Source organism: Drosophila serrata, unplaced genomic scaffold (assembly GCF_035046125.1).
Source record: "Drosophila serrata isolate PLE 108 unplaced genomic scaffold, ASM3504612v1 contig_240, whole genome shotgun sequence".
Taxonomy (NCBI): domain Eukaryota; kingdom Metazoa; phylum Arthropoda; class Insecta; order Diptera; family Drosophilidae; genus Drosophila; species Drosophila serrata.
Window position 1 is genome coordinate 4,839,567 of NW_028257138.1, and position 15,530 is coordinate 4,855,096.

At 35.5% G+C, this 15,530-nt stretch overlaps 1 protein-coding gene across 18 annotated transcripts in view; it reads right to left on the reverse strand.

Annotated features, from left to right (window-relative positions):
• Nucleotides 1-120: 120 nt before the first annotated feature.
• Nckx30C (solute carrier family 24 member Nckx30C) overlaps nucleotides 121-15,530 on the reverse strand; it is a 38,985-nt gene continuing 23,575 nt past the window's right edge. For 4 of the 18 annotated variants that reach the window (XM_086830718.1, XM_020944832.2, XM_086830717.1 and 1 more), the window contains exons 4-8: nucleotides 12,071-12,252; nucleotides 8,791-8,865; nucleotides 6,818-7,072; nucleotides 6,474-6,610; nucleotides 121-6,380 (exon numbers count right to left, since the gene is read on the reverse strand). In XM_086830718.1, coding sequence (XP_086686844.1) covers nucleotides 6,140-6,380; nucleotides 6,474-6,610; nucleotides 6,818-7,072; nucleotides 8,791-8,865; nucleotides 12,071-12,252 — 890 coding nt within the window. In that variant the 3' untranslated portion in view covers nucleotides 121-6,139. Of the gene's footprint in view, nucleotides 6,381-6,473; nucleotides 6,611-6,817; nucleotides 7,073-8,790; nucleotides 8,866-12,070; nucleotides 12,265-12,692; nucleotides 12,933-15,530 lie in introns of those variants that run through there. The other 14 variants (XM_020944836.2, XM_020944831.2, XM_020944833.2 and 11 more) reach the window with 4 other exon arrangements.

Below are 15,530 nucleotides of genomic sequence, written 5' to 3' on the forward strand. Positions count from 1 at the left end.
ATTTAAAACGTAACTGGAGAAAATGTATATTTTATTATTTTCTACAAATAATAATAGTTGCTTTATAAACTCTTTAAAAAAAATCTTTCTCCTCTCCTTTAATTAAAAACACTCGTCCTCTGCCATTGGATAACTCATTTTATTGAATCTGTTTTATTGTTTTGGTTTTGTTTTGTTTTTCTTTTTTATAGGTATTGTATTGAGAAAATAACATACAGTCTAAGTTTGTTGTATTATATATAATATTCGTTATATATTAGTTAGTTTGAACATTAACTTTGTTTATTTTGTTTTTGTTTTTGTCCGCAACTCGCTTACTGCAGTCGCATTTCGCGCATTTTGTTGATAACAAAAGTTTGTTTATTAAACGGCCATTTGTCGTTTGCTGCGGCTCTGCTACAAACTCGGCTATTTTCATTTCGAAAACATTCGTGTCCTTGTGTCGTGTGTGTGTGTGTGTCTCTGTTCTTTTTCGAGTAATTGCTTTCGAAGTCTTGTTAACGGTTCCATGTAAATGTATCTGTATCTGAGTGTGTGGCTTGTTGTTGTTGTATATTTCACCTAAATAACTAGTTAACATTTCGGTTTGTTCGCTATAGCTTCGTTTTGATTTACACAAGTTTCGCCTCGCTCTGTTCTGTTTTCCGCCTTCGACTTCGTATTCAGTTAGCGGTCCTTAAAATGCTTTATATAACGTCATATAACTCTTGGTTTATATATATCTTGAGTGCCAGCCATATATGTTTGCATGTATCGTTAGAAATTGACTATATATTTGATTTTGCATTTACGCCTTGCTCGTTTTTGATGATCTCTGTTAAATGGATGGGCTTGGGGTTCGAATGATTGATTGTGTGTGGTGTGTGTGTGTGTATTTTGTATAAAATCTAAATGTCGTTAACTAGACGTACTTGTATAAAGTAAATAACTCGCTGCATTACATCGTATATACTCATCACTGGAACCCAATTGTACTCCTTCGATGACTAAAAATGGCAAACCAAAAAAGGGATTTCTATTTTCAAAAGGGGTAACCTCTTCATTTTTGTGTGTTTCTTTCATGGTTTGTCTGATTATTCATACATATATAAATCATTTGTACAATCTTATGTGCTAGAAGCGTATCAGTTGTTAAAATTAATGTCTGTTATTATAATACTCTCATTGTTCGCTATTAAAAGTTACACACTCGTGTCCGTGTACTAATTACATGCCCGCTCTTGTGTTTTCGACCGAAATACACACACACTTTGTAAGGTAAAATTCAAAATTACAACGATCCAAACTCAACAACGACAATATATAACGATAACAACGCAAAATTGTTTGGTGGGTAATGATAACTGTATTACACACGACGGCCATATATATATCTGCTGATCCCGATGATCGCTGGCATTACAAATCAGAAAATAAACGCATCCGGTTTATACACTTATAAATTTGAAAACGCTATAAAATCGTTAAATTAGTCTACCAATATGTTAACTATTACTTTTTACTGAATTTCATATATCGTATTTCGTATCGTATTTCGTATTTGATTCGTCATCGATGCTAATCGGAAATCGTCTTGATTCCACACGTCGAACATAAATGAGAAATCGAAAACATATCGAAGCCGCAGGCAAACATATCGATTTTACTGACAAGTTGTCTAAACAACGGACGCAACTTGAAACTGTCTCTAAATATCTTGTATAATCGAATATAATATATATTTTGCATACATTGCATTTCTATTCTGTATTCGTTATCGTACGGAGTATTAAAAAAAAGTAATCCCTTGGAGCGTGTGTTGCACAGACACTATCTATATATGGTACATATACTGGTTTATAAAAGTTAGTAAATATATATTTATATATATATATATCGGTTTAGGTCTAGTTCGTAGATTATTTAAAGCTGAAAGTAATGATTATGTGCTCGTTCGTTTCCCGTTATTACTCGTAGACGTTATATGTGGTATTTATATATATCCGTATCGGTATTTCTTGATCAAGACGATTGTTATAGGTGATTGATTTGAGAGCGCGTGATTGGTAATGGCCAGATCGATCTATAGAAATGCTACCGATTTGTGGTCTCTCTGTTCTGTGCTCGTGTGTTTGCTAATTTTTGTTTAAAAAAACATCGAAGGAACATCGAATAACACATATAGTCATGCCAATTACGTTCAAATAATACGAATCGAATAGTTGGGTATACTTACGGTTGGATTTTTCTGCAAAGAAAAACTCAAAAATTTGGTTGAGGACACATAAAAATTAGCAAACACATAATATCGTTTGTTTTTTGGTTTTTTTGATTTTGTTTTTTTTTTAGTAAGTTTACTTTTTTCGCTTTAATTTCAAACAATGATTTTTTATTTTCATAGTTAAATATTTCATAAAGTATATATAGCATTACTATATCTTTCGATTCAATTTTTGGTTTGTCTGTTCTGCTTCTTCGTTATTATTATTATTAATATTATTACCTTCCGCCTGACGATTCGTTTATGTTTTGTTTGTTTTTTATGAACGCTTTTGCTAATGTTTCAACAATTTTTTTGTGTTTTTGTTTTTGTTTCACTTTTACTTTTACTTTTTTACGCAATTATTCAACTTGTTAAAAATCTATAACCATAACAATTTCATATATATATCTGTATATATATGTTTCTTGTATATATTTCCTCTTATTTACTTTGCTTTAAAGCGAGACTTCTACGGCCACTCGACATTTGTTGTGTGTTCGGTGTGTGTGTGTCTGGTGTGCGTTTCTGTTCTCAATGATTCGTGGGAATATGGGTGTAAATGTCGGGATTATCCTTTTCCTTTCCACGGAGGATATATGAGAGAAGTGCCTCGGAACTATCGTTTCGATCACAAACAACAAAGCTAAAGTTCATAGTTTGTTAACAATTTTCCAGTGGAAAAATCGTCATGGCTTTTGTACCTATTTTATAGACAGAAGAAGAGTGGGGGCGCGATATGTGTGAGAAATAGTTTTTCATGTGAGTGAGTGTGTGTGAGTGAGGGAAAATCTTTAGTACAAGTAATTGCTGGGTGTGCTTTTCCACGTTTTGTTAGGTTCTAATAAGATGTAGTTAAGTATGAGTGTATTTTCCTCTTTGTTTTATATAATAAATATGACTTGGTTTTAAAGTTAATTTGGAAGATATTTTTTTAAAGGTTTTTCTATTCGATTTTTGTTTTTGTTTTTTGTTTTGTTATTACGTTGTTTTTGTTGTTTGTAGTTAAACATACAGCTTGTATAAAAGTTTAAGTTAATTTGTTGTTTGTTCTTTTTGGAAGTTGTCTCTGTTAAAGCCCGCTGACCGAGGCAATCCTACTTGTGAGAAGTGAGCTTGCTAGTTGGGGATATATACGATGCAAGTGCCTCCTTGTATATATCGATGGACTAAAGTTTACAATTTTTATTTAATTTCTTTTGGGAATTTCGAGAGGTACAATGAGAAAGGCTGGGAGAGGCTGAGAGGTAAATATAATGGGCTAAATTACTAGGCTTTCAAAGAGAGCTTAAGAGAAGAGAATAACTATATACTGAGAGCAGTCAAATAGTAACTGAAATTATGGGAATGCAGTAGAAGTTCTCATAGATATTCTTAGGTACTTAAAAGAGCTTTAAAGAAGGACTTTTTTAAGAGATATTCTTCCTATCTAAATTAATACTTTTTAAAGAAAATCTAAAAGTGTGAAAAGTATATATATTCAAGGCTGCTTCTCAGCCAGCTCTCGGCTGGTTTTCTTAATGGGCCAAGGATTGTGTTGTCATGATGTTGTATGGTGTGGAGAGGTTGTGACCTGATGTAAGCCTCGTTCAAGTTTTATACACTGTCTCCAGCTCTCGTTCCCTGCTCATCTTCAGCGCCAATCTCCGGCCTCTCGTCCATATCCTATATGCGTTTTATAATTATTATTATTTATTTATTTATATGGTATTTATAACTGTGTGCAGTTGAATGCACAGCACCCATGGGGTGTAAGAGCAGCCATTAAGTTGCATTAATTCTGCATCGGCATCTGTTTCTGCTTTTGCTTCTGTTCAGTGGAGGCAGCATCTCTTATATATATATATGTATATATATTTTCCATGCATATATAATTATTTCCGATGCGTTACAACTGCCGTTGTTCGATTTATTTTTGCATTGAGACTCACATATCGTACAGAGGAGTATATATAGTGCGATGCCATTGCTGCTGCTTCCTCTAATTCATAAAAATTATTGCTTTCTGTTCGAGTGTATCTCTGTATCTGTATCTGTATCTTTGTATCTGTATCTTTGTATCTGGATCTGTGTATCTGTATCTGTGTGTGTGTTTTGTGGGTCTGTCGTTTCCTTAACTTGACTGCGAGCCATATGCAAACGTCTGGATATCCGTTAGATACATTGCCTACTTAAGTATAGTTGCATATATATATATATGTATATAGTAAGTTATCTTCTGTTATATATAAAATATATATATGTATGTATGTATATAATTAGGTGTATATATGTATGCGTTTTATGTTAATTTACTTGGATTTTGCCTCCAGTTAGCATTTTTTGCTGCCATTTTTAGGGGTTTCTTTAGTTTTTAGTTTTTAGCTTTAGAAAAATGTTACGTACCTTCTAAATAAGGAGAGCAAGTTGATTTTGTTTCATATTTTCGTTAAATATATCGTCTTATATGTCGTTTATATATAAATACGTTAATATGCTCATATATATATATAAATATATATATGTACTTGGGGGACTTCATTAAGCAAAAAGTATATGAAATTAGTTTCCTTAGTTTTTTTTTTCTTAATTTTTTTGTTCGTTTTTTAGGCTTAGTATTTGGTTTTTTTTTTGGTTTGGATTCGAAGTATAGTCTATATAATAAACATGGTTTCAATATAAAGTTAAATTTAAACTCTGCTCCTCTCCTCTACACGCCAACAAGAATCAGAATTGGAATTAGGATCAGAACTAGAATCATAACCATAACTAGAATTAGGAATTAGAATTAGGAATTAGGAATTAGAATCGGACTCTGGAATCGGTTGATAATATAATCGATAATCATAATGCTCTGGTTCGGATGTATGGCAAATGTTTTAGGTAGTAGCATTCCCTACGTGTTCCGAGTATATATAGCTTATTCTTTTTTGTTTTCTTTTGTTTCTCGATTCGTTCGTACGCAAATTATCACTTAATCAATATATATTTATATATATATATATATAGTATGCCATGTAAGTGTGCGTGTGAGTGGGGGGTATATAAGTATTTTGCGTACAAGTCGTAAACTAGATAGAGTTTAGAGATAGAGAGAGGCTCTGGATAAAGCTTTAGGAGAAAATCGTAGTAGAGCACGCAACTGAAAGGCATTTGCTCGATCAAACACAAAACACGTTTGTATGTCATGTATGCGCTCCTCGCTCCACATTCTATCCCATCATATCGTTATCAATACCGTATCGTATCGTATCGTATCGTATCGTATCATTCATACCGTATATAGGGGGTGCCCATTTGTGCCAAGATATCGTATATATATATTCGTAGTTAAAACCCAAATAGCTTAGATAGTTTAGTAAGAGATTGAGAGAGAGAGTGGTCGTGGTTGGGAAGCCATTGTCTCGCTAATATATGGTTTGTAGGTAGAGATAGCAGATACGATAGCTGACAGAGGATAGTGGATACAAGGATCGGGAGCAAAGGTTTTGTTTTTTCTTTTCTTTTGTAGAGTATAGGGTGTGTGTCGGTGTAGGGCTTGCGTTAAGAAGCTGCGCGGCTAACACTTTAAAGTAAATGTCTTTCGAAAAAGAAACGCTGGCACTAACTAACTCGCATTTGTTAACGTTAAGTTTCATCATCATGATGTGTGTGATTGTGTCTGTAGTTGAGTGAGTGTTGTGTCCTGTATCCTGTGTGTGTATGTGTGTTTCAACAATTCGATTATTTAGCTGTAGTCCTTGTTTGTTAATTAATTTACTATCCGTTCATTAATTCGCTTGTATATAGTTTAGCTAACTGGATGTGAGGTTGTATCCTTTGGGGGCATCCTCCTCCTGGATCCTCCGCATTCGCATCCATTTTGAACACCCGGGGTGTCCACGGTAACTGCCCGGTATATTTGTCTTTGTCCTTGCCCCCTTACACGGGGCAAGTGATTAGATCGTATTCGAACATCAGCGAGACGGCGACAAAGACAAAATACAGCAGAAACATGGTGAAGCCCAGTCCCTTGTTCATGCGCCAGCGGAAGCAGGCTATCGATAGCACCACAAACACCAGCATCATAAACAGGATGGTTATGGAACAGACCATGCCCACCGAGTTCACCTCCACGGGTGCCCCATAGATGATGCCATACAGCAGCCACGGTATGGGCAGGCTATCAAAAAGAGAGGGGAAAGAGGGGATTCATGTCCAGTCTTGCCAATGGGGTAATGTTTATTAAAGCCTCCTCTATGGTGCACACACTCACCCCACGGTCACATCGAATATGTTGCTGCCCACGGAACTGGACACGGCCATGTCGCCAAATCCCTTGCGTGCCACAATCACCGAGGTAATCAAGTCCGGAATGGATGTGCCCGCTGCCAGGAAGGTCAGGCCCATGACCTATTGGTTTGGAAAGAATGTGATAGAAAAAGGGTTAATCAGCTGCAGGTTAAGGGAGGAGAAAGCTCCTTAAAGTTGAACTCGATCCAAAATTGCCTTGATATCTTTAAGCTTTAGTTTCAATATCTTTTATTGAAATCAACTTTAATTCTTCAAATAAAAGGGCAATTTTGGTGGATTCATGGAATAATCTTCTCCTGAATGTACCTCGGGCGGAATTCGTGCCGTGTCACCGGCCACATTGGCCCACCAGACCATCAGGTAGGAGAAGGCAGCTATCCACACAATGGAGCCTATGAAGGTGACCGGAAAGAAGCGCTTGCCGCGCGGCGTCCGCGTGTCGGGCAGTGTTAGCCACATGGGCACCAGAAGTGGGGCCACCAGGACATAGGTGAGACGCTTTCGCGCCGTATCCGGCCAGGCCATGCTTAGTGGTTCCGGCTCATCCTCGATTTCGGGCGCCTTTTTTGTGTTGGGTTTTTTGGGAGATAGAGATACGATTAGGGCTTGGACCGTAACTGGACTGCAGTCGAGTTTGTTAGATGTTAGTCTTAGCCATAGTATATGGTTAAATATATATGTATATTTATATATAATATTGAATATATAATACGGAATTTGTTTGTATAAAATATATAGTAAAAATGTGGGTGTTGTGAGTGAGTGAGTCAGTGGTGGGTGGTGGTGATTGATTCGATTCGATTCGGTCTCTGAGGTGAAATGCTTTCTGAGCTATGTTTACAGATGGGTCATGAGTCGGATTAAACTGTTGGTGGTTGGTTGGTTTACTTGGATATATATATCAAAAATTTCGATTCCCGGCTTTGGGGGGAGAACTCACTCACAGACAGGCGGAGATCGGATTGTGAATCAGGGGGGTAGGGTATCGGTATCGGTGTCAATATCGAGTTACTTAGTGTGATACGAGTTCCAAATGGATGCACTTACTTCTACTTAGCGGGGCTACACAATTACGAGATGCGATGCTGATTGGTGCTGGGAGGAGGAGAGATGGTTGGACTTAAACGTGAACGTGCAGAGATCAATCAGCATCGCGGGTACAGTGGTGCTACGGTGCATTCGTACAGTGGGCATGCTCAGTAAGTCTAGTCTTGCAAGTGCAACGACACACACAGTCTACACAGAGTCGATCGGAGGCGATCGGAGTCGAGATATATCGTGAACGAAAGTAGAAAGTAAAACCGATTAAAAGGAGTGACTAGATCTATAGTTCATATCACTAAGCTACTCGAGCTCTACTAAAGTGTAGGTGTGACACATCATAACAGCAAGTGGTGAGTGCGTGTGGTATATTATTATATGTAGTATAAGTATTATTATTATCAGTTAGTTAGTGGGTGACGGTATTCGGTGGCCTTGCAAAATGCAACAACTAAGTGGAAATTTATATGCGATCTACACACTCCTTGCTCCTGGCCAGTGTCCAACGTTTGACTCAGATTTACCACCTGGTTGGAATCTCTGTATTCTATATTCGGGTTTTTATCGATCAACACCGCCACAAATATGGGTTAGTCATTAACAGATTGCGGTTTCTGAACTTGGGTATTATGGGCAATTATCATTAATCATCACCTTGTTGTGATGTGTTGTAATTTACGATATTTTAATTAGATATTTTATCATATTAAAGGGTTATTACTGACGTCTATAAATATTTGTAGTATATTAATGAGAGAAAACCATTTAATCATTTTGAGACTCTATAGAAATTGTATAATTAGTAATCTCATTTTTAAATTGATTTATTTTGCTATGATTTCATTTGATTAAATTTACGATATTCAATTTAGATGCGCCTAATGAGTAGAAGATTCGTTTAATCTTCATAAGAAACTACTAAAAAGTAATATATAAATATAGTATATGATCTCTAGCTTTATTTCAGATTCCAGATTATATAAATTCCAGTTCAAACGAGGCTACTGCCAAGGAGCTTTAGTGTTCGATTCGCGTGCCTTTGTCCGATATTCTCTTTGTTATTTTTTGTAGAAAATAATGAAAAAAAAAATAAACAACACTTTCATTGTTTACGATATATAGTAGTTGTTGTTAGAAATGATAAAGATCGTATGCAATATATAGAAGAGCGAAGATAGGTAGATATAGAGAGAAAGATAGATAGAGAGAGATCAATAAAAATTGTTCATGAAACTAACTTTGATGCTAAATTTGCGTGTCTGAATTTTGACCCTCTGCTCAATCCAGCTAGGACGTCGACCACTCAACGATGGCTTTAGGTTGATTTTTCAAGATATATAATACAATATATATATATATAATATATTTTTGCATTGGGGGCAAGTATTTTGGGAGAAGAGTACACATTTAAATAAGTAAATATTTCATTTTCCGCTCTTCTGCGGCCAACTTCTCAATATCAGATCAGTTATGGAAATAAAACTTTGATTAAAACTTAAGATGTACGGTAAAAAGTTGAAGACTTTTGGGGGGATTAGACAGAAAGATATAAGATAGATAGTTTTTTGTTTTTTTTTTTTTTGAAAAACTGTTCGCAATGTGTAGAAGAGAGAGATAGAGAGAGGTGTGGGGAATCGGGGAATTACGTAACAAACACATACGGAGTGGGAAAGAGTTGAAACACAAACACAGTTTCCTTTTGTTGTGTAGAGGGATTTTCTTTTTTTTTTTAAGTTTTCATCAAGAGCGAGGGCCAACTCGGAAAATAATTTGGTTTAAAGCGGCCTCCGGGGGGGCCAGCCATGTTGTGTCTAATTGTGAGTCGAATTCAAAATGACGGTGGCGGTATTTGAGGCGAGTCAGCACCTCAGAATTTTGTTTGTTTGCTTTGTGATCTTTGCATAAATCAAGAACAAAAAAAAGAAAGAATGTAATTAATAATCAACTAGGAAGCGGGATTATCCTCGGCAAGCCGAAGTCTAAACACCCTTGCAGATGGAAGTAGATATAAATGGATATATTTATCAGAAAGCCTTGAAGTTATATAGATAAAGTTTTGGAAAAGCGATGTGTTTTCATTAACAATATTTCTTGTACTATAAATACTTTTTTTAAGCTCTTTCTTTTTAATATTACTATGTTTTCCTTTTTAATATTCCTATGTTTTCAATTTAATTTAAAGACATAGATATTTGGTATTGAAACTTGATGTCTTCTGTCAAACCTTTCTTACGATATTCAAATCATTCTCTAAGAACATAATGTAATTTAATAAATATATCACATCAATATTCTCTGATCATAGGTCTTAAAAATGATTTTCTTTTAAAAAGTTAGTGATATAATCGAGCTGTTCAAAAAGACTAATGCTGAGATCATTACTGAGATTCAAATGAATGTCGAAACGGAACTCCCTGGGAGCCTCTGCAAGGGGTAAAGTGGGTTGTGCTCTCAATGAGCATCCGGAATGCAATGCTACTAATGTCTCTCTGCCTTGGCTGATATTTCTTTATATTAAATACTGTTTAGCTGATGGGGGGCCAAAGCCAAAGCCAAGTGCTTTGCGCCTATGCATAAAAATGTTGGCTTTAACTGAGAATATAAGCGAATATTTACGGTCACACACACTCGATGGGGTTGGGGAGTGTGGTGCTGCTGCCTGCGGTGGGTGTGTGTAATATCGGTGGTTTTGGGCGCACCTACTTTGCATTGGAATGACTGCATCGCATCGCATCGCACATCAATGAAATATGAATGGAAATTATAATATGCCAGGCGCAATAATGTCTGGGGTTCTCCCCTCATCGGTTTTGTTCGGTATTTATTGTATATATATAAATATGATTCTTGTTGGTGGTGGAGTGGTGGGGTTGTTGGGGTTTTCAACGCTAGGTACGAGTAACGAAATTAGGTAAAAGACACAAAGCAAATGAGTTCCAAATGGGTCATACGGTACGAGTATACGAGTATGCATAAAAATTTCACTATTCCGAATTAGCTCTTCTTATTATTCTGGGGCAAGACAAAACACACACACAGATAGAGAGAGATAGAGAGATATATAGATTGATAGAATAGGTAGAATAGATTGATAGTTCGATAGAGATGGATGGATAGATGTGGCCATGAAGGTACTCCGTAGGGTGGCAAGAGAGATAAACATACACAAACCCAAAAGGATAAGACAGAGGGGAGTGGAGTGGAGTTGAGGCGTGTGTTTTGTGAGAGATAGAGATAGATATAGAGTGTGTGGGCGTGTGTGTGTGTGTGTGTGGTGGGTGGGGATGGGCTGTGGGCGGTGGGTGGGATCGGTTTTTCTTTTTGAACAGTTGAATGGAAAAGAATTCGGGCACAAATCGTTGTTTTAGTTAAAGTCAAAGTTAAAGTAAACCGAAAATCCATAAAAAAGTCACACATAAACGTTGCATAAACACACAGACAGATCTTTATCGTATATATTTCCTTGGTTTTTTTTGTTTATTTAGTTTTTCCGGAGCGTACCTAAAACACACTTATATTTATGCAATAGACATTTTTTTTGTTTTGGAAATGAAACCGACATTAAAAACACCAGTAGGAAAACATCAAAACGGAAAGGAGAGGGTATACATCAAAACATATATAATTTGTTGTTTGTGGTTTTTTTTGGGAAAGGTCATAAAAAACACACACCATGGTTCAGTTTAGAATCAGTTCAAACGTTGCTTCAATCGGTTAACCAATCAGTTGCTCAATCAATCAATCAATCAATCGATTAGCAATGCAAGGAAACATGCCAATACAGCTAGAATTGGAAAATGGTGTGTATATATTTTTTGTAGGTCGCTTGAACTGGTCGCTAAACCCTGCCTGTCTGGCAAAACTAGGTAATACATCAAATTGGAGTTGGTTTTTGCCGGTTTTCATTTCATTTTCGGGTTTTTTCGTTGGTTTTTGGGAAATACAATTTTACGATATTCGCATGAAGGAGCTTTCAATGTGTTTAAATAATATATATGCCTACTATAAGCTATGATTTGGTGTCACATTGACTTTATACTGTGAAATCTGGCTTCCATTTGTTAGAATTTTACTTTAGAGCCTTACGATATTCAAATACGATATTCAATTTTTGTAAATTTAACTATTTATGTTTGTTTAAATTCAAGAAAGCAAATATTTCTTGTTTACGATATTCAAATCACAATATTTGAGTTAAAATATTTATTTTACGATATTTAAAAATTATCCCTAACTAATATCATCTATCAGCGGTAATTAAATATCCTTTATATGATGTCCGATATTGCCTGAATTGTCATTTAGTCGCTTGTATGAAGAATGCAGCGCATTTTGTGTGACACAATCAATTAGTTGTATATATTTTTTTCAAACCATAAAAAACAGACAATAATAATAGTAAGAAACCATAATATTTCCAACTGAAAATCATGCCTAAGGAAAATCATGAGCATCATAAATTATTTCATTAGCACTGAGTACTCGAAATCAAATGGCAATGGATAGAAGTTGACTTACCGAGTCGAGGGTGGTGTCGATATTCCCGTTGGGACGATCCCCGATGGTGGTCTCCTTGAGGTTGATCTTGACGTGATTGGCCGCCGAGGTGGTGGCACCACCGCGCTGCGGCTTGGTGGCATCCAGCAGCACCTTCAGCGAGGCGATGGCGTGCAGCTGTGTCGCCTTCTCGTCCACTTTGCCTGGAACATCATCTTTGTCATTGTAATTGTGTGTTGTTTTTTTTTATATTTTTTTGCGAGTGTTTTCGAATAAATCGATAAGAAATGCAGTGTTTATTGTTGTTATTGTTTTTTTGTTGGTACACAAAACACGAGAGAGTGTGTGGTGGTGTTGGTTGGTGGTGTTAGAATAGCGTTGTTGTCGTTGAAGAGTAGTGTGTGTGTGTGCGGTTACGGTATTCGGTTTTCGATATTGGTTTTTTTTGTTGACACACAACGAATTGAGATTTGAACGCAAAATCCAAGTGTTTTTTATTTGATATTTTTGGTTTGGTATTTTTTATTATTTTTTTTTGCGAAAAATTAAAAAAGAAAAAAAGAAGAAAAAGGAAAGAATAAAATTGCATCGATTAAAAATTAGAAATAAACGAATTAACCCAGTTACGAGTTTCATTTTCAGATTTCTTTAGTTTTGTTTTCATTCTTAGAGCTTTTTAATTTACAAAGAAATTCATTTTGGGGGATTTTTATTTTTGGATTGGATCGTTCATATACGCAAATATATGTCTATATGTATATTGAAAATATTTTATACAAAATGTTGATGTCAGTTGCGAGACAGCATTTGGAGGTTGCTTTGAGTAAGTCGAGACAGTTACGGGGTTTAGCGGATACGGATAAAGTCTAGTCTATAGATATTTCTTTTTTAGGGATAGGGTTTTGACAGAACAGAGCGGTATATAGAGAGAGAGAGAGACGGAAAGAGAGAGAGAGCGAGAGAGCGAGAGAGATAGAGAGAGCGGGGGGGAGCAGACTAGAACTACGACTAGATCTAGATATAGTAACTAGGACTAGGCTAGAGATCACTACTGATATTTACCGTGTCAGAGGCTCTTGGTTATTCGGTCTAACTTTGTCTCAGAATCGGATCCGATTCGATCTATTTTGAGTGTGAACTTGTGTTTTGCACTAAGAGCTGATTAATATTTCGATCTGGTTTTTCATGATTATGTTTAAGGGATCGGACGGCGGGGGATTATTCTGATGGCTTTTCGATTTTCAATTCAATTGGATTCAATTCAATTCGATTCGATTGGATTTTTCTGTTGTCAATGAACGGCATGAAGTTTGCTTTTGAATTTACATTTTCTCTTTCAGGGGAAGGCTAAGTTTATTTATATTTTTATTTTTTGTTTGCAAAAGAGACCCCTTTCTATAGCACGCCTCTAGCTATATACATATACATATGTGTGTATATATGTACACGATTCCATTGGACTTACAGCTAATCTAAGCTTAAGTTTCTATAGATCACTTCTGTATGTGCTTAGGTCACTAAAACTATGTTTATCCTATCATTAATTTTCTTCTTTTCTCATTGTTTGATATACAGACCTAGAGAAAAACATGCTCATTCAGAGAACTGAGAGCAAAAGCACGACTAGATTTTTATTTTGGGATGGGAATTGTATTCTTAACACCTGCTGGCTGGCTAACTTAATTAATTCAAACGAGATCAAGGTACGGTGACAATGATTTCCGCCACTTCTTGGCCGGATTTCCAGGCTGTGCAGGTCCCAAAAACACAATTCCCATACAACGAGCATAAACGAGTTGAAAGAAAACGCACAGTACATATATAAGTAAACAATATTTTTGACGAACATTCCAGTGACAAAAAGCGATCGGACCTATGCAAAAACAGCCTCTGAAACAAGCTCGACTAGTCGCACATGCACCGGAGCTCGTTAATTGTTTTCAATAGTTTTCTATCTACTCGAATGTGTGTTGTGTGTGGATGGGTGTTTAGTGTACAATGTATCCGAGTCTGGGCTCGACTTGTGGCAAAACAGCATTGCTGCTGGCCAATTGTACTAGTTGCTAACTAATTACAATTTCCAATTACAATTACAATTACGATAATGATTACGTTTAACACATACAACATTAAAAACGCATAGTTCAATATGTACAGTATAAATTGTTTTGTTTTTGTCACGCGTCAAACTCAACTCAACTCAACTCAATCTGGCAGCAGTCGATGGCATAGGTACTAGTATTCAAGAATATTTTAAAATTCTTATATTATATATAGTATATCGTGGTCAGAACTTGGTACGTGTGCCATTGAACTGCGCCAGCAAACTCTAGGAATTTATGATAATCTCTCTAGGCTCTAAGATATATAACGCATATGTATATATATATTTATATAGATATTGGTATAAATGTAACTCCAAACTGACATTGAACAACATAAAATATTTTCTTTATTTTTGGTTTCAAATTTCTTGTTTTTGCTTTTTTTTATTATTGTTTCATTCTTTGGTTTTGTTGTTTGTTGCAACAAAATGAAAAACAAAGCCGAAAATAAATCAGTAAATAGCATTTCGTTGAAGCATTAGCAACTGAAGGCGAAAGAATAAACACCTGCCCCTGCCTGATCTAACAAACTAACTCTGATTGAGATTCACTTTGGATTATATAGATACAATAACTGAATCATCTAATTAATGGTAAACGGTTTCGTGGCTTGTACATGGGGAATTTCTGTCTAGAGAGCCCTGCGGTCTGTGTTGGATTTGACAGGATTATGCGATTGGTAATATATTCTAGATAGTTTAATTAATCATTTTTAATTGTTTTAATGGAATCTATTATTTTGGAGCTTAATAACGTTGTATTGTTAGTACTTGAGCAGCGATTCATTGAAGAATAATCTAGTGGAAATTGTAGATTTGAGAACTAAGTATTCAAACTTTTTTATTAATTATTCCCTTTTCTGTTGGGGCCTATAATATTTTTAATTATATGTATAAATATTTCCCTTAGTAATTTAATTATAAGACTGACAGGGAAATCGACCTAATTGGAGCATTTAAAATTTGAATTCTACTTTAATTAGCTTGCGCATGCTTTCCCTTAATTACACCCGAGGGCTCGAATATTAAAATTGTTTGTACTAAAAAAAATAAACTAAACTAACTTTGGGAAGCCGAAATCTGCATACTGAATTTAATAATAAAAAAATTAAAATTTTTTTTCAAATTTTTGTCAATTATTACAATGTAACCCCTTAAAAAATTTTCAAAATTTTGAAAAAATTTAATTTTTCTGAATCATGGCTAGATCGATTTAGCTGTTGATGATGATCAAGAATTTATATGGTTTATATGGTCGGAAATGACTCCTTCATCAATTATCACCTAAAATATGTCCCCTATATGAACTATTAATCAATATTTTTACAGGTTAATTTTTTGTATAAAATCCAGTTTTTAATATATCATAACTAAGGC